The 18,963-nt window shown below is 49.6% G+C and overlaps 1 protein-coding gene and 1 long non-coding RNA gene across 3 annotated transcripts in view; one reads left to right on the top strand and one right to left on the bottom strand.

Moving 5' to 3' along the window:
* Nucleotides 1–3,067, bottom strand: part of LOC107520790 — a 147,213-nt gene extending 144,146 nt beyond the window's left edge. The window contains exon 1 of the long non-coding RNA XR_004952398.1: nucleotides 2,251–3,067. This is a non-coding gene — a long non-coding RNA (uncharacterized LOC107520790). The remainder of the gene's footprint in view (nucleotides 1–2,250) is intronic.
* A 3,668-nt stretch (nucleotides 3,068–6,735) lies between these two features.
* Nucleotides 6,736–18,236, top strand: NR2F1 (nuclear receptor subfamily 2 group F member 1). Of its 2 annotated transcripts, none has more exons than XM_016164966.2 (3): nucleotides 6,736–9,149; nucleotides 11,576–12,103; nucleotides 17,175–18,236. In XM_016164966.2, exons 1-3 carry the CDS (start codon nucleotides 8,687–8,689, stop codon nucleotides 17,453–17,455), a joined length of 1,272 nt encoding a protein of 423 aa, XP_016020452.2. In that variant the 5' UTR covers nucleotides 6,736–8,686; the 3' UTR covers nucleotides 17,456–18,236. The 2 variants fall into 2 exon arrangements, with proteins under 2 accessions (XP_016020452.2, XP_036081267.1); XM_036225374.1 differs by having other exon boundaries at nucleotides 8,601–9,149; nucleotides 11,579–12,103.
* The last annotated feature ends 727 nt before the right edge of the window (nucleotides 18,237–18,963 follow it).

The following is an 18,963-nucleotide window of genomic DNA, read 5'->3' as shown; positions in this document are numbered from 1 at the left end:
AAATAAGAGTAGATAAAAGGAGATTTCAAGTGACCTCCTCATCCCTTTCACACCAACCTGAGCCCTAGAATAGCCTAGGATCAACTAACACAAAAGCTTTTTCCTTTTTCTTTTCAGCTTCAGAAGATTTCATGCAAACGGTTAACAATAAAACACAGAACTATCCTCAGAGTTTTGTTAGATCATGCATTTTGGATACCTTATTAACTCCTCCCATAGATGGGCTACGTTTATTATCCACTTCTGAAACGGGTAAATAAAATATACATAGCATAATAGAGGGCATAATTACTTACTGCTCTATGTGGTTTGTATCAGTGGTGTACTATGCTCATTCTTTTTCATCTAAACTTTACCTAAATCCCCTCTCTCCTCACCGATGGAGGCTGATGGAGGACACTGTAATAAACATATCTTTCTACTGACAGTTTAGAAGGAACTGTTAGATTTATTATGTAGATCAACTTTCTGATAAATAAGTACAATCGTAGCATGAACATAGTTACCAACAGATCTGGCTTTGTGAGCCAATACTTTTCCACTAATTTATTTTATAGGCAGTGAAGAAAGTGACAATAAAGATTTAAACATATTCGGCTGTCCTTAATCAATGAATGTCCAAATCAGATCTACTTCTGATGGGCTAATCCTGTAGTATAAATAATAGCTGTTCTGACAGGTAATTATTAAGGGAAATGATTATATAGTGTAGTTGATTTGTATTGTCAGAGTACTTTAACAAGCTCCAAACTCATTTCGAAATCTCAACTTTTCATCCAAACCCTGCCCATTTTCCCGGGAAGATGAGCCTTGCATTCATTCTTCACTCAAGTCGGACATTTAACATAAAGAAATTTTATAACATAAGTCTCCAGTTACTTCTTTCTTTGCATAAAATGCACTTAGCTAGCTCAGGCTTGATTTTTACAAAAAGTAAATATTTGGCCCTGGCTTCACTGGTGTGTTAGGAATGATTGTCACTTTTCCTCCTATAAGAGGTTTGATTTGCATCCAAAGGTCATCATTTGCTCTCCTGCTATCCTGCCAAGGCTACTCCTGGGCCCTCTAACCAGGGACCCAAACAGAAAGGAGAAGTGCTTCCCTTATCTCTTTTCCAAAACACATGCTTTAACCGACCAGTTCATGATAGAAAAATAAACCACTTTCTAAGGTAAAGCATTCATCTCTGAGCTTTTTGACCTAAAAGTGACAAGAAGAAATGCCCGGGCTACCAAAGTGATAGTACTTGAGCCTGCTGGATCCATGATTCAAATAAATGCACAAGCTTAGGGCAGGCAGTCCAGCAGAAGCTGACTCTCAACTTGGCCTTCCCACCGTTTTCATGTTGTCAAGAAAGAACTTTTTACAGCTAGGAAGCCACAATACAGACTAAGTTCAATCTTGCGAGAGGAGTTTCCGACATAGGCCAGGTTTTTATTTGTTTGTTTTGTTTTGTTTTGTTGTTTTGTAATAAGCACAAAACATTAGGCAGGCATTCCTGTGGGTCTCTCCTCCCTTTACTTCAAAATATCTATGCAAGACCATTTTAAATGCGTCTTCAACTGCGTTCTTCCCAGCCTTAATCTCATGCCAAGGGAGACTAATTGATTCGGCACCTTTAAAATAAGCTCTTTGGGAAAGGTCTGCAGTAAGATCAGAAGAATTGACCTTTTTCCCAATGATTGCAGGCATGTTCATCTCTCTGGATGGGCTTGATAAAACAGGGCTATTTCTGTTCTGTGGTCTCTCTAAACAGAATAATACCATTATTGACAATTTAGAGGTAGAGAAGAGGTATGGGGAGAGAATTTTCTACACATATCTGGTCATTTGTAGGATCTCAGGGATCTTGAACCATATTTAGAAATGTTTTCACAAGGCCACCTTTGTTCAGTGTAATTTACCAAAAAGCCAAAATGAATGATCTAGTGAGTTTGGGGAAAGCAAAATACCGATATCAAAGAGGTCATAGGATTAGTGAATAATGATTCAGCCTTTGTCAAAATAAAAATATTGTTGGGGGGGGTGGTAATTAGCTGGAAAGTCTGCTTAGATCCGACTCTGGGGCCTGGAATGCAAATCAATGTTGTAGATGCAGCCACAGATCTCTGCTTCTCTCCTTCTCCCACCAGGTCACAACCCTTTACTGGCTGTCCAGCTAAGAGACATCAAGTTTTGTGTGAAAGGTCTTTTAAAAAGTGATTAAGGCTGAGCCATGATGCTAGCTACTGGAAAGTATTGTAAACTTACAGTCTGATTCCTCTCCCCCAAGGGAATGGTATGGTCTCATCATCTCTTGCGGGAACCACGCTAGAGACTTTGTGCACTGAACTGGCCTGTGGGAAACAGGAGGGCAGAGGAAGATTTGAGAAGTGAGGCCTAGGAGTCCAGACCCTGGCGAGGTTTTTCTGGTCTCTAGACCGGCCTCACCAAGAAAGAGGGAGACCTTGGAGAGGGCCAAATATAAATGGTCACAGGGCTGTTGGTCTCAAGTAAGGTGCTGAGACAAGGGCCACAAGGGGTCTAGATCCAACAGGCTACATTCACAAGCTCAGACTTAGTTCAGTTAAAGGTCCGGGGGCAAAGGACTTGGGCGAGAAGGGAGAGAGAGATCTGGAGAAGAGAGAATGAATGAAAGGCGGAAGAAAATTGCAACTGCGCTTTCTGATTTTGCATGCCTGGATACGTGTGTGGAATTGCACAATTTGGAGACCTACGTTCTTCCGCAAAATATGATCACTATTCTATTAGGTGCCCTACCTCACAACAATATCGTTTCTCCTGGTTGAGCATGGGGAGCATCAGGCCCAGAACCAATGTGCCAAGGCGAACCAGAAACAACAGTTTTGTAGAGAGAAAGCCAGAGCTCCCCAGGAGTCCCCAGAACACCTCAGTCCCTCTACGGAAGCCATTTTGCTGTGGGGCTGGGAGCACCAGTGGAGGCGCTCTGCGGGTGTGCAAACGCGGTCGTGGAGCACAGGGTCCGTAAGAGAAAGTGAACCCTGAGTGCCACTTGGGCTGCATAAGTCCTAGAAAGTGACAGCGCCTCTCCTCGAAAAGCTTCGGTTTCTTCCCCACCCCACCCCCACTACCCTACCCCCCACCCCCTCCCACCCCCGCGGCAGAAAGTTGGAGCATATGCCCTGCAGGAGCACGATCTGTTACCCTGCTTAGAAAAGCCGAGGGTTTCCATTGCTCTGGGCACCACCATTAAAGCCCCCTGCGGATCCCCTCTCTCCGGTACTAGAACCCGGCGCTGCACCCCTCCTTCCCTTCCTTCTGGTGAACGGGCAGCTTCGTCTGAGGCACCTCTGAAGGCCCAGTTTCTCCCCAACCTCAGGGTCACGCCGGATCTCAGAAAGCTCTTCCAAGTTTGGAAGCTCAGTGTGGGAGCTGGCAGGAAGAACCCACAGTGAGAGCGAGTGGGCGACGCAGCTCGCGGGGAGTTTCAGCTCGTTCTCCCGCCATGCCTTGTCCTCAGCCTGCAAGGCCAGACCGAAGCCAACCGTGTTTGGCTGGCTCATTCCGGCGCCCACCCAGCCCCCGGGCGCGGCCCCCGGCGTCGGCTCCCCCGCCCCCGCGCCCGCCCTGCGCGCCCTCTGACGCAAACGCGCGCCCCTGCCCAGCGCAATAGAAAGCACTGTCGTTGGTTTTAATTCAGGCTCTTCCTTTCACACACACCCCCTCGGTCCCCACCCTTGGGAGGTGACCCCCCTCCCCGCCCCTAGCCCTCTTGCTACAGTCTGCCTGGGCTGTGCGACTGCGGATCTAAGGCTTTCTCACCGCCGCCGCCGCCGCCGCTGCGGGTTCTCCGCTGGGGAGAGCGGCTTGGTGTCCCTTTTAATCCGCTGACACTGTCGCCCACATCAAACAGGCAGCCATCGATCGCGTTATGTTAGGGGATTCCGTTACTAACGGCGCCCGCAGGTGGGCGGCAGGAGTCAAGCTCGCCAGGCCCTGGCCGCGCAAGGCTAGGCGCGGGCAACAGGGTCAACCCCGCCAGACTCGCAGCCGGCTCCACGGCGGCTCTGGCTCGGCACCAGCGGGGACAGCAGCGCTGGGGCTAAAACTGCGGTTCCGCCTTCCCCGTCCTCTGGCCCCGCGCGGGAGGCCCCGTAGCCGTTTCCCGCGGATGGGAGTGGAGGTAGAGAATGGGGGTTGGGGAGACCTGTTTTGAATTTGGACTAATGCTAGGCTGTCACGATCCTCAGCTGCAGGGTGGCGTGGAGGCCGTGATCCCTGCCTCTGCGCGGCAGGACAGAGGCCCGGTGAGGGCATCTCCGGAGCAGGCCTCGCGGAAAGTTCTCCTGGTCCCTCACTCGCTGCCTGGACTCCGGCCCCGGCCTACAGAGGCCATGCGACAACCCAAAGCAGCCTCTCGGCCTGTCCGCGTTTCCAACCCCGAGCTCAAAAGAAACGATAATCATTGAGTTACTTGCCTGGTAGGGCAGGATTTGACAGAGTCTCGCTTCCGGTGCCCACGACTCACGGTCCAAGGTCCGAGGGCGGCTGGGCCCGAGGACCCGACGTCCAGCGGACCTTCAGTTCCCTGGCGCTCGCTCTCGCCTCTTCTTCCACTCGCTCCGTCTCTCTCCTTGTTCTCTTTCCTTCTCCCTGTCTCCCTTTCTGCTTGTTTTCTCTGCCCTCCACTGCCTGTCTCTCTACTCTATGGGGATTAACATTTAGAATGTATATATAGAAAGCTTGTTCTTGTTCTTTTTCTTTCCTTTTTTTCTTTGTCGTGTTCGTTTCACCTTTTAACTGACCAGCAGTCATGAGCGCGTTTATTTGGGGAGAGGGACGAAGGCAAGGAGCCCATGCTGGCTCCAGTCGCCTCCTCTCCATCAGCTGCGTACAATGGGCCGCCGCTTGCAGAGTGCATTGACTGTCTCTCCATTATTCGAGCTGGAGGGGCTGTGGGGCAGGCACGGAAAAGCCTTTATTCTGCTGTTTAAAATCGTCGCTCCTCTCTAAGCGGTCGCCAACTCTCGACTTGTAGGCTAGAGAGACCGGGAAGCGCAAAACGCTCCCCAAACACGCAGCGCTTCCCAAACCCCTCCCTGGTGAATTTAAAGTGAGAACGAGTATTAAAAAACAAACCCTACCTCTGTCAATACAGCTCGGTCATTTACTCCCACCTTTACCTGAGGGCGTGTTGATGCTCGGGGTGCTGGAGCTGAGACAAACTTTTACGCTCTTCCTAGTAGAGGGGCGGGCAGGCGAGCGCGGCTCCCACCCCTGGCAGCAGCGGCGGCAGCCGCGGCTTTGTCACTCCGCGTTGCTCCGCGCCCGCCTGAGCCTGCCTAGGGGAGCGATCGCAAAACGAGGGGGGTGCGAGTGTGCGATTGGAGAATATGTAACTAATAGAAGTATCATTTTCCCCCAGTATGATCTTTCAAGGAAAAAAATCCATTGAAAGAATTTTCAAAGTGCTGTCTTCATTTGGAGAAAAGGCACAGGCTGCCTGCAGAGAGGGGAGGAGGGACCCCGCTATACGCCTCCCGGGCGCGGCTCCCGTCCGCTAGGTGGCAGCCGGAGCCAGCGATTCCTGTAGGCCCCGCGGCCCGGCCCGCTCCTCCGGCTTGCCCCTCCTCCTGCGACCAATCACCTTCGGGAATCTGGCTCGCAGGCTCGCTCGCGCTCGCGCGCTCTCTCTCTCTCTCTCTCTCTCTCTCTCTCTCTCGCTCTCTCTCTCTCTCTCTCTCTCTCTCTCTCTCTCTCTCTCTCTCTCTCTCCCCCCCTCCTTCCCTCCCCCCTTCTCCCTCCTTTCTCCCCCCCTCCCCCGTCTTCCCCACCTCTCCCAATCTCCCATCTTCTTGCCTTCTCATTCACTCGCCCCTTTCCCCTTTTCCTGGGACACTGTGACTTGCCACCCCCAACAATATATGGACTTATTACTGTTTTCTTAATAATTATTCAAATGTTGTTTTGAGTTTGGCACAGCCCGAAGATACCAAATTAGGGGGGGGAGAAGGAAGAAAGAAAAATCAGAAGGATTGCAAAGTTTATTTTTAAAATCGTCTCTGGGATCAATAGGAACCATTGAATTTAGATTGCTTTCGTGTCAATAGCTGCAAATTTCAGGACTGTGTTTTGTCGTAATTAAAACCAAGATATACTTAGGACCAAAAAATAGGGAGTCCCTACCTCGTTTTTTAGAAGGATATGAAATGAGCAGAATCCACACTTGGATTATGCTTATATGTGAAAGAAGAAAACAATCCAAACCCACTGTATATCACGAATCATTAAAATGGTGAGAGTTACATTTCCATTAAAAATTTCCTAACATTTTCAATGACACTCTCTTCACACTCATAAACCCAATTTTAAAAACTTTTCAAAAGAAATCAAAATAATTTCCTTCTAATTCTCTTTTTGCACATTGCAAAGCATTCTCCCCTTCGCCATCCCTTCCCCCCTTTGGGGTGTGTGTGTGTGTGTGTGTGTGTGTGTGTGTGTGTGTGACCATAGACGACCCATACTAATCAGGTCTCAGAGTAAATAGCAGCGCAGGGCGATCTCAATGTAAATTGCGCTTGTCAGAAGCACACCCCCTCCCTCACTTTCTCTCCTCCTCCCCTCGCCATCCCCTTCAGTAGGTAGCTAAGAGGGAGGGGGGAAAAAAGAAAGAAAGAAAAAGAGGAAGGGGGAGGGGCTCTCCAACCAATGGCGTGCAGGAGGCTTGGCTAACCTTAGCCTCCCATTTTCTCTCCCCCCCCCCACCCCCCATTCAGGGCTCTGACCAGTCAGTCGCCTTTGATTATCAGTTGCCAGCAGCCCTTCTCCTGGCTCCTTGACACGAGCTCCATATAAGGCAGCGATCTCCATAGAAACGTGTCAGTTTCAATAGTAGTGTCAAAGTTCACTATATACAGACATTCGCGCAGATCCCCCTTTCGGAAACATTGCTCTGCGAGTCCTCCCGTTTAAACGCATTCAATTTTGGGGTCTCTCTTCTCTCCTCTCTCTCTCTCCTCCTCCTCCTCCTCCTTCTCCTCCTCCTCTGCCTCTCTCTCTCTCTTTCTCTCTCAATCTCTCTTCTCTCCCTCGCTCTCTTCTCTCCCCTTTCTCTTTTCTTACATATTCTATTAGTTGTTTCACCCGTATTCTTCTATCTCTCCCTTTTCTCCCTCCTTCTTGTCTCTTTTACTTCATTCCTGCAGAAGAGAGAGGGCTAAACTTAAAAAAAAAAAAAAAAAGAGGAGGAGGCACCCCCTTCGTATTCTTCTTATCGTTATTTTATACATATATGATTTTTTTTGGAGGGAGGGTGTTGGTTCCCGGCTGAAGAGCACTTATTTAAAATACTAAAAAAAGAACATTTTTGGGCGATCTCCAGGGTTTTTTTAACTAGCTCTGTGTGTTATAGCAGAAGAAGCAGAAGAAGGAGCAAGAAAGAGGAAAAGAAGAGGATTATTTATTCGACCTACTTTGGATGTCTCTCTCGCTTTTTATTATTATTTTTTGCAATTCTTTTTCTTCTGATTTTAATTTTTTCTATTTCGCTGTGAATTCGTCGCCGGCGTGAATTATCTCATATTTTTCTCCCCTTCCGTCACCTCCCGAAAGAAGAAGGCAGCGAGAGCCGGGCGCCACCGGCACAACAAAAAGAGCAAAGTGTGTGATCCTCCTCGCCGGCTGCCTCCCTCTCTCCAGCGCTGCCTTCCTGAATGGCTGGCTGCGTCCGGCCCTGGACCTGGCCCCCCGACACCAGCGCTCCCTGATCACCGCCGGCAGCCTCACCCCGCGCCCCGCTTGGCTCACCGCGCTTCTCTCAATCCCGAGCCCAGCGAGCGCTCCCGCCGGGACAGCAGCGGCGGCGCGGGCAGCCCTGACCCGGGTTCGTGCTCCGGCTGCGGCCCCGACTTCAGTTCGGACTCCGGCCCGGCCCGGGCTCCTCCAGCAGCGCTCGCCGCTGCAGCTGAGGCGGCAGCTCCAGCGGCGCCTGCAGCCGCGACCTCCTCCTCCACCGCCGCCGCCGCCGCCGCCGCTGCCGCCCTCGCCGGCTTCCTCTATGTCGGCTCAGCCCGCGGTCAACGCGTAGCCAGAGCGGCCGGCGGGCGGGCGGGCGCCGGGCGCGGGTGAGAGAGTGTGTGTGCGAGTGTGTGTGTGCGCGGGGGTGCGGGCGAGGCGGAGGGCGAGTGTGTGCGCGCGCCGTGGCCCATGCCCGCCGCCCCCGGCGCTGCGCCCCGCGCCGCTCCCGGCTGCCGCCTGTGCCATTTCTGATTTTGCAACTTGGGGAAGAAGAAAAAAGCGAGAGAAGGGAGCTTGCTCTCCGGGGGGGTGGGGAGGGGGGGAAGGAGAGCGTGGCCCCCCCAGGATCGGAGAGCGGGGGGAGCGGGTGAGGGGAGCAGGGGTGTTGGGGGGGAGCCTGAGAGCCTGGGGGGGCTGCAAAAAGAGAGAAAGAAAACAGCAGGAACCACAACAAAACGCCAGCAGGGCGGGCGGGCGCGCAGCAGCAGCGGGGCGGCCGAGGCAGTAGCGGCGGCAGCGGCGGCGGCGGCGGAGACAGCGGCCGGTGCCCGGCTCGGGCTCGGCTCCCGCGACCCCGGGGCGCCCGGCGGGCCCCCCGCCCCCTCCCCCTCCCCCCTTCCCCTTCCCCTTCCCCTCCCAGCGCGTCCGCGCGCCCCGCGGCCCTCGGCGAGCAGCTCGGCTCCCCCCAGCGCTCCCCGGGCCCAAAGATATGGCAATGGTAGTTAGCAGCTGGCGAGATCCGCAGGACGACGTGGCCGGGGGCAACCCCGGCGGCCCCAACCCCGCAGCGCAGGCGGCCCGCGGCGGCGGCGGCGGCGCCGGCGAGCAGCAGCAGCAGGCGGGCTCAGGCGCGCCGCACACGCCGCAGACCCCGGGCCAGCCCGGAGCGCCCGCTACCCCCGGCACGGCAGGGGACAAGGGCCAGGGCCCGCCCGGCTCGGGCCAGAGCCAGCAGCACATCGAGTGCGTGGTGTGCGGGGACAAGTCGAGCGGCAAGCACTACGGCCAATTCACCTGCGAGGGCTGCAAAAGTTTCTTCAAGAGGAGCGTCCGCAGGAACTTAACTTACACATGCCGTGCCAACAGGAACTGTCCCATCGACCAGCACCACCGCAACCAGTGCCAATACTGCCGCCTCAAGAAGTGCCTCAAAGTGGGCATGAGGCGGGAAGGTGAATATTTCTTCTCTGCTTCTCTCCCTGAGCTTTGCCCGCCTCTCCGGCCCTTTCTTTCTCTCTCACGGGGGTGGCTGCTGTATGGAGCTGGGACTCCTGCAGTCCCGGCCCGTCCCAGCTTCCCCTGTCCCCGCTACCTTCCTCCTCCGGCGTCCCCCCCACCCCACCCCTTTGCTCGCTGCCGCTGCCTCTGCCTCCCCCTCCCGGCCTGCGCTCCTCTCCCTGGCTCCTCCACCCCGCCCGCTGCCTGCTCAGGATTGCGTCCCCGGGATCGTGAGCTGTGGCTTAAAATCCCCTTCCTTCCTCTGTCTTGGATGTGCTTGGTGTGTCTCTCTTTCCCGCGTGTGCGTGAGGATGCTTGGGGCTGTGCTGGCATGAACTTCGGGAGGGGTGCTTACGTCCCTCAGAAAACTGTTTCTGTGTTTTTGCATCCCACTTTCCCCTCCACCTCTTCTTCAGTTTCCTTTATTTAAAATGGGGGAGGTCTGGGGATTGGAGTACCCTGAACGTAGATTCATTGCTGCATCATCCTTTTGGAAGCTTAGCTTGGAAAAAGAGGAGTGAGATTTATTGCACTTGTAGGTCTAATTAGGGGGGAAGGGGGGCTTCTGGCCTGTTCACTGGTTCCCTCTCCTCTTCACAGAGCTAGGGCCGCCTCCTCCAGAGCTGTGGCCTTGTTTTCACCCCTCTACTTTGAAAGGAAAGTTTGTGACTGAACCGTGCTTTCATAGTTGTGTCATTTTTTAAAAAAGCATGATACTCGTTTAATTTCTTCATCAAACTCCACCCTCTGCTTAAATACTGCATACAAATTACAATTTACAACGGCATTTACCGATCCTTCTGATTTGGCTATAATGCATAGACTGCAGCTGGCATGAGCTTCCACATCATTTAATCCCTGTGTTGTATGGGTTTGGTTTCTTTTAACACAACTTTTGATGTTGTATTTAGATATGCTTCATGTTCATGTGGCAAGAGATGCAGCACTTTTCCTATAAATATATTTAGTCGTTTACAGTTAAAGTTTATCTCCTGACAATCATTTAAGATGTCTTATAGTCAAATTAGCGAACCAGTCAATTTTGCAGAATGTAGATTACTTCTTGTAATTGACTTTAAAATTATATTTTATATGCCACAAGAAAAGAAATTGAATTCCTTCAGCTCTCAAAGAGCAGGCAAATATGACGACTTCATTTCTAGCTCCAGGGAGATTTTGTAGTCATCTGAAAAAAAAAAAAAAAACAACTTTGAATTGTGCTTTCATTTAATTGAAAAATAACTGCCAAGTTCAAAACTATAATTAGGAAAAAGTATTTTAGCCATTATGTTTCAAGAGCCTAAATTGCATTGGGGCTTGCATTAAAATTAGAATCAAAGCAAACTTAAAAAAATACTGCACAACCTGAACTTAGACAGCTACGTGTACATGGACATATCTATATTAATTTGTTGGGGGGGGGAGTTCAGTAGCCCTAACTTTTCCTAAAGTTGTCTTTGTTTACATGGCAATTTAAAACGCTGGCACTGTTGAAGTAAAACATACACATTAAAAAAAAAAAAAACTTTGGTCAGCTTTAAGAACTCAAAGCATGCTTACGTTTTGCATTCAGATGGTTAATGAATCCAGTGTTTTTGCAGTTGCAAGCTCGTGCATTCACTGGGCAAAAGCTGGCTGCAGGTTGCAGTGGCACCGCGCAGGACAGACATTAATTATATTCCCCACTTTTTTCAATAATGTTTGGCTACTGTAAGTTCAACTTTTTCTTGATTTTTTTCAATTTTCTGTTGCTTTTAACAGCGAGAACTTTGTGTGGGGCGATGGGGAGGAGGGGACAGGGGAGGGGTGCAGGATAGTTGTTTTCTCTTGAAAAGTTGTAAGTGGTTAGTAGGGCATGTAACTTGTATCTATTTTAAGGATAATTCTATAGCATTTTTAAAGAATGGAAACATTTTGAGCAAAACGTTGCTTGCTTACAAATGGAGAGGCAGCTAGGCATTTACTTAGAATCACAACCTTTCTCTGGTTTCTCCTGTGTATTTTTTTACCCTAATTTGTTTCATTCCGGAGGGGTGAGTGGGATTTCTTTAATCTCCATGTTATTCCTCGGTGGTGGAAAGGTTGGGTGGTACTTTCTTAGTGATGCCGGGCTGGTGGCCCTGAAGTCAGGCCTAGTTCTGGCAGGGCTGAGGGTGGCCAGGTGCGCAGTTGATGGTTGGGCATCTCGACCCGCAGAGCTGGAGGGCCTCACTCCAGGTTTCCTCCGGTGCGAGCAGTGAGAGCCAGCGCGAGGGAAGATGAGCGGGGCGCGTGTAGCTGCGGAGAGAACCTCCGCATTGTGTCGGGAGCTCTGCGGCGCGGCGATGTTCACAAGCCCCCTGGATGCACATTGCCTCTTTTCTCTCTTTCTTTTTGTCAGCGGTTCAGCGAGGAAGAATGCCTCCAACCCAACCCAATCCAGGCCAGTACGCACTCACCAACGGGGACCCCCTCAACGGCCACTGTTACCTGTCCGGCTACATCTCGCTGCTGCTGCGCGCGGAGCCCTACCCCACGTCGCGCTACGGCAGCCAATGCATGCAGCCCAACAACATCATGGGCATCGAGAACATCTGCGAGCTGGCCGCGCGCCTGCTCTTCAGCGCCGTCGAGTGGGCCCGCAACATCCCCTTCTTCCCGGATCTGCAGATCACCGACCAGGTGTCCCTGCTACGCCTCACCTGGAGCGAGCTGTTCGTGCTCAACGCGGCCCAATGCTCCATGCCGCTGCACGTGGCGCCGCTGCTGGCCGCCGCCGGCCTGCACGCCTCGCCCATGTCCGCCGACCGCGTCGTGGCCTTCATGGACCACATCCGCATCTTCCAGGAGCAGGTGGAGAAGCTCAAGGCGCTGCACGTCGACTCGGCCGAGTACAGCTGCCTCAAAGCCATCGTGCTGTTCACGTCAGGTGAGGCTGCGGTCGCTGGGAGGGCAGGCCGCGCCGGGAGCCACCTCAGACTCCGCTCCGCCCGGCCGCGGCCTCCTGCGCCTCTGCGGCGCTCGGCCAGGCCCTCGCTGGACCTTGGGCCTGACCCGGACCCGCGGCCCCCGCGCTGAGACGCGGCCGGCGGCGGCGCTGCCATCTTGGGCGCGCGGCGGTGCGGGAGCTGAGGCGGCGCCGAGGCGGGCGGCGGGCCTAGCGGCCTGGACCCCGCGCGGGGCCGCGGCGGGTGCGTGTCTGGTGGGGAAAGGCGGTGCCGTGGATCCGTCTGGCTGCGCGGGTGTGCGGTGTGTATGTGCGTGCGATGTGCTTGCGTGTGCGTGCCAGAGCTCAGCGTTTCTGGAGGAGGAGAGGGAAGGAAGAGAACGTGGGAATGTGGCTTTCTCCTCTGTGTGGCACGCTCCCTGGATGAGTTTCCCGACACAGACACACACGTACACAGAGGTGGAAAGAGAAGAGTACGCCCAAATAAATCATAAATAATCCCGCTTTATTGCTGCCTGATTTTCCCTTATCGGAAACCATTCATGTTTGCAGTCGCTGAGGTTATTGAGGGTCGTAAAAAACGGATTCGATCTAAACAAGAAAGATAAAAAACAAAAGCAATACTGTGGAATCCGAAAGTATAGAAGGATTTCCGCCCCAGAGATAAATTTCATAGCCATGCAAAACACACGAACATTGGAAATTTAACAGAGTGCCTTACAAATATCAAATTAAATGTAGGCGGTGGTAACGTGAATGTTAACAATTTCTCTTATGATAGATGGTTCAAATTAACTTCTACGAAAGTGTATTAATGTTGCCTTTGAAGGCTCTGGTCTGAGCCTTTGAGAACACTGTCCGCCTTTTTTATTATTGTAACCTGCAAGAGGGAAACATATAAACACCCGAGACAGCAGGTAATGGGGGGAAATATAAACAAAGCCAGAAGGGACGCTGGTGGGGAACAGAGCTGCTCAGATTGGGTATAGGGCCTTGCCCGCTGTGAGTAGGGTTAGCTGCAGTTTTACCTCCATTATTGGCACTATTGTTTTAAATTCCTCCATTCAGAGAACAAATAAACTATCCTAATAAATCTGTCCTAGAGCCAGGACATCCAAAGGCCAAATTAAAACCATTCTTGAGCAGAGATGGCAAAAATCCTTTCCCAAGGCCTTGTTAAACAGTAAGCTGTGGTATAATCTATCAATATTTCTTGGCTTTCATGCGTGAAGAATCGTATTTACATTGTATTAAAATGGCTCTTAAATTTGCACAATATTGTAATGTAGCAAATGTAGTATTAATATCGATCTGAACAGCAGATAATTTATTTAGACAAGAGCATCTCATTTGTATGCAAGGTGGACAGAGCCATGGACTTGGACTGCCCCCCTTTTACTTTCAGTGCAAATGCAGGCCTGTTAGTGGGAGAGGGAGTTATTCTTTGCAAGAGGATAAAGTGAGAACCTTAAAACAAATGGAAGACTTATTGAATAGCCTCCTCAGTGTTTGAATGCATTTTATCTTAATAAGTCTTCTTGATGGAAACGTGTTTTTCAAAAGTGACAAAGAGCCTGGGAAGCAGTGACCAAGCTGCTTTAGCTCTGGCAGGCCTAGGGCCTGGCTGGTTCTGTACTACCCAGCTCTTTAGCCAAATTAATCAGGAAGCAAGCCAGTGTCAGGGGAGCTGGGGTTTTAAAATCTCATCCAGTGAGGTGTCTTGAAGCAGAAATGTGACTTGGAGCTGGATAGAGGTCTTCTCAAGAAAGGTCTACCCTCTCTTTTCCTTGTCTTCTCTAAGGTCCTTTGAACCCCCTTGACTTATCCGATCTCATGCCCTTTCCCAAAGAGAGGCAAGGACTGTGCAGGCTGCAGGGAAGACTGTGGAATTATTTAGCTTTTCTTTCAACTTTTCATCCTAAAACCTCTGTGAAAAGTGTTCCTTTTTTAAAAGTTTCCTTAAAGAAGTTTCTTAAACCAGTCTTCTAGGTGCAAAGGAGGCCGAGAAGTGAACAATAATATTATTTTGTTGGAAAATTACAAACAGAATATCTGATAATGGAAATAGAGCTGTCAGTAGTCATTCACCCCCCTCCCCTACATATAACACATTTTCACTTTTGACTAAACTTGTTTTGATTGCTAGCCAGAAGGGAATTCATGGGAAGCCTTCTCAAAGTCATCCAACTTTTGAGCAAACTTTGAATGATGGAAAAGACAGTTTTAGACATATTGTCCAATGAGGTTTGCTCCAGTTAAGTATTTGAAGCTGGCACAGGGGTTCCCTGTGGTGGTTTTCACATTTGGCCTCCGGATGGTATGCTTAATCCTTAATATTCTGGACAGCATCCAAGGACTAGGTCATGACCTGAACTTACTTTTTTACAAAATTCATTAATTCATACACCTAAATATTCCCTCAAATAAATGAAAACTTCTCTGAAAGGAGCCATCTAGTTAACATAAGTATAATAAATCCATTTTCAGTACAATAATAACTTTGATTTCTAGTTATGGCAGCTGATTACATCTATATTTCCTGCACACTAAACTCTTCTGAATGCACAACATGAAATACATTCTCCGCACTACAAAGGCTAAGCTGGGAGGGCCTGAACAGTAATGGTTATTTATTTACATAATTTCTTTTCCATATACTGTGGAAGAAATATTGAGGGTTCCCACATTGACACTACCATATAAAAGCGAGACATGGATTTTGCACATTCTGCTTCCTTTTCTTATCTGGGGTATATATAACTCATGGAGTATAAATATGGACTACATTACAACCCCTGATCACCTAGCTTTGCTACTACAATCACCCAATCGATCTAAGAGCTCATACTGTCTTATACATAGTTGGGGGAATCCTGTTGCAGGAATATCCAGAGTGGGAATGACTATCCAGAGTGGGAAGTGAGACCCAAAGTTAGGGCTTCAGCTAGAGGAAGGCTATAGGGCTGGCCAGCTTGCACCTGGCAGCAGAGCCCAACTACAGTCATTCTTACTTCAAAAGAGGAAAGAAATCGAAGTAGTCAGTACAGGGCCCAAATATGCCTTTTCTGGGCTTCTCTCCCTTGGAGCGGTCTAGCTGGGAAAAGGGTAGTGACCTTGTATTCTGGGAGCCCTAATCATAAAAATCAGATAAATATTTTACAGACCTGAGGGGATGCCATATGGGTCTTTAAAAAAATCTGCTGGGGTATCAGTGGGTCCTTTTCATTTAGCATTGTCTGAGGTTAAAAGGGATCCTGTGGCATAATAGGCAGATAATGCATGTAAAGCAAGATATATGTAAATGTGAGTCTTCATGGTGGCCATTCAGGAGATTCAGGTTAGCAAGCAGGGCCAAGGGCAGACCTCAGATTCCCCTCTCTAAGCAGCAAAGCCCCAAAGTGCTCCTGCCCTCGCCCTGCTTGTCATAAAACCTCACTGACTTCTCCAGTCAGGCCAGTGTAGATGCACCCAAGCAGCTGGCTAACGTAATTAGACATCAGAGAGGAACCCAATCTGGATTTGGGGTCAAAGGAGACTTACCTCAGAAGTTCTTGAAATATCACTTATTTTATTTGTTTGTTTGTTTGTTTGTTTTTCCTCGAGGCCATAACCTTGTAGATGAAGGTGTTAGTATGCTTTGTAAATCCCAGTTCTTGGAAATATAAAGACATAAAGATCAGAAACTCAGCAGACAGGTTTCACTCTGAATCATTTTCTGTCTTCTTAGGGTCACACTTGCCCATTCACAATTATATAATGTTCTTTTGGGGGCATTGCCATGCATGAATTTCTTCCCAGATCTATATATATTAGCAAACTCTGCCTTTGATCTTTAGTCAACCTCCTGACTGGCTAAGGGTTCCTCTGTGATCTTCTTGTTTTTAAAATATTTATTATTAATATAAGAAACAACACGGGTGCTTGAACTAGGAGAGGAAGACTTTACTGCATTCTTCTGATTCTACTGTCCCCTCCATTTGCTTGCCTCTAGTTAGTTGATATAGTATAAACTGCTGCCTTGAAATATTTTTAGGAGACCGAAAGAAGCCTTGGTCAATGCGAGATAAACACAAGTTTTGAAATGCTGTCATAATGTATAGGTGTCTTTTTCCCCCCTTAGTCCTACGAAAGGAAGCCTATCTCCCCAAATCCCCCCTCAACTCCCCACCTCCCAGCTCTGAAGCAACAACAGCAGCTGTCTCTAGCCCAGCTTTGTGTGTGATCGCTGAAGATGTCTCCTTTCTGCAGCCTGGAATAACTGAGCCATATTCCTTCTGATTATTATACGGCTTACAGAGATGTGACCAATTTTCAATTACTTGATCTAAAGCACAGATAGAAGTGTACACTCTCACCAAAGATTTGCTGCAGAGTTCTTGCTTGCATTGATAGTGGATCTCAAATCTTATTTTGCTAAAGCATGGACTTGATCTGATTCCAAACACTGCCTGCCCATGATTCCTTATTCCCTCCCATGTGTTTGTTCACAACACAACTAGGTTTTCTTTGAGGTTTCTGGTTGGGGTCATTTGGGCTTGAAAGGGGGATTCCAAGAAGCTTTTAAGACTGCCTTCAGGCAGCGTATTTCTTCAGGGCTCCTGAACACCCCAAAATCAGGGGCAAAGGGGGCAAAAATCTTCCCTTTAATGAGCACAGTGGAAGGATGCTCCCCTGCAGGCGGAGGACAGGTTGCAACGCAGAGCAAACATGGCTCCAGCATCGTACATTATTTAATCCAAAGGTGAAAGAGGAAAAACAAAGGCACTAGAGAGGTTGCTGCCTCTGCATGTGTGTGCTTCTCTCTCCAGCTCCCCTAGGCTTGGTGGCAGTTTGATTTATTTTATTTGTTGTATTGGGGGCTCAGGGAAGGGAGTGGTGAAAAAAAGGAGAAGGGAGGCATGAAGGGGTGGATTATTTTTCCTTCTATTTCTTTTTTCCTCTTTTCTCCTTAAAAAAAATTTTTAATGGCTTGTTATTTGTGCCTTTACTCTTCACTGACCTAATCTTGTGCCCCCTCCCCTTGGTCTTTCCTTCTTGTGACTGCCCCGGGCAGATGCCTGTGGCCTGTCGGATGCCGCCCACATCGAGAGCCTGCAGGAGAAGTCTCAGTGTGCACTGGAGGAGTATGTGAGGAGCCAGTACCCTAACCAGCCCAGCCGCTTTGGCAAACTGCTACTGCGACTGCCCTCCCTGCGCACCGTGTCCTCCTCCGTCATCGAGCAGCTGTTCTTCGTCCGTTTGGTAGGTAAAACCCCCATCGAAACTCTCATCCGTGATATGTTACTGTCTGGGAGCAGCTTCAACTGGCCTTACATGTCTATCCAGTGCTCCTAGACCTTGGGCACTTCCCACCTGCCCCCACCTCCCTAGAGACTCAGAGGACCGGCAGGCCATGGACTCCAAAGCCTGGGGGACACCAGGCAGCTGATGCAGGGTGCGGTGGGCTGGGCAGGCTGGGCACGGGGGAGGAGGGCCGGGTCAGCAGGAGCAGCCCACCCTGCAGAAATGCAACCTGAGCTGCAAACCAGGAGAAAAAGAGACTCTTTTAGGATCAGATCTGTGAACACATTGGAAAGGAAAGAAAAAGGACCTTGTGTCTGGTGAGAAAAAGAAAACAATCTTTGGAAGAGAGGACCATGAGAATTTTAATAAAACAGAAGGAGACTAATGGACCTTCCAGGATTTATTGTGGACGGATGTGGATATATTCTGTACAGAAAACAACACATGGAAGTGGACTGAATCCTATGTAGAAAGACACACATACACACACACGCACCCCAAACATTGTTATTCATTTTGTAAGATACTAGTCTTTATTTTCATTTTTTTGTAAAATTTAAACATCGTATGCACATAAAAAAGGAAACAAGAATTAGGGGAAAATAACATTTTCCAAATAATTATAAAAAAATTGTCCTGTGTCTATGTATCTATATCTGTTTTGTATTTTTTTCTGGTTCCAAACCAGATTTCCTGTGATTCTATACTAATAATTTTTGATATAACCCTTTGCTTCTTATAATGAGTGCGATATATGTTGTCAAGGCTGTTCTTCAAGAATTAAAATCGAAGTGAAAATTTAAACAAAAATAAAAGAATTTAGCAAAACTCACGTGTCTGGTTGCTTGACAGATGTCATCAGTGCAAGAGAACCCTCCACTTAATTTCCACCTATTAAAATGATGGGGAAGGCAGTTAAGGAGGGAGAACTTCAAAGGTCCTTTACCAAGTTGGCTAGATTTATTTCCTAAAACCAAGCCACTACCTTGATTTTGTAAATTCTGAGGGCCAGAGCTCGGAGGGCCAGGCTGTGCATGGACCATGGTAGTCAGGGAGGGCAGGGAGTGTTGGCTGCCAGTAACATTTAATATGACCTTGTGGGTGGCGGGAGGCTGGCAGCCACATGTAGCTGGGCCTCTGGCTGGAAGAGGCCAGGTCCTTTCTGAGGAGGTAGGGTGTGGAGTCCCAGGTCATTGCCTACCTCAGTGACTGCAGGTGGGAACTTGCTTGGCTGTATAGGGTGGAGCAGTAGCAGTGGGGGCCAAGGGAGGGAGAAGGCCACTCAGATGCCTCCACAACTTCTGCCTGTGACTGGAGGGTCTGGCTTCTCCCCAGCTCTGGGAGAGAGAGTTGGGGCCTCAGTACTGGCTTTGCTTTCCTTACGGCCTGCTGAAGAGGTGGTTATGGATTGCCCTTTTCTCCCTATTCTATGGCAGGGGTTCCCTGGAGGGCCCTCGAGATCTGTTGGATGGATGGAAGTTCCCTGTGGCACTTGAGGGTGTGGACCTGGAACCTGGGAGTAGAGAAGCTAGGTTGGAGCAGGCTCTTCCCAGAAGGAG

The sequence above is a fragment of the Rousettus aegyptiacus genome, unplaced genomic scaffold, assembly GCF_014176215.1.
Source record: "Rousettus aegyptiacus isolate mRouAeg1 unplaced genomic scaffold, mRouAeg1.p scaffold_m13_p_8, whole genome shotgun sequence".
Lineage (NCBI taxonomy): Eukaryota > Metazoa > Chordata > Mammalia > Chiroptera > Pteropodidae > Rousettus > Rousettus aegyptiacus.
Note: the sequence above shows the minus strand (reverse complement) of the source record. Positions and strands in the feature narration are given on the sequence as shown.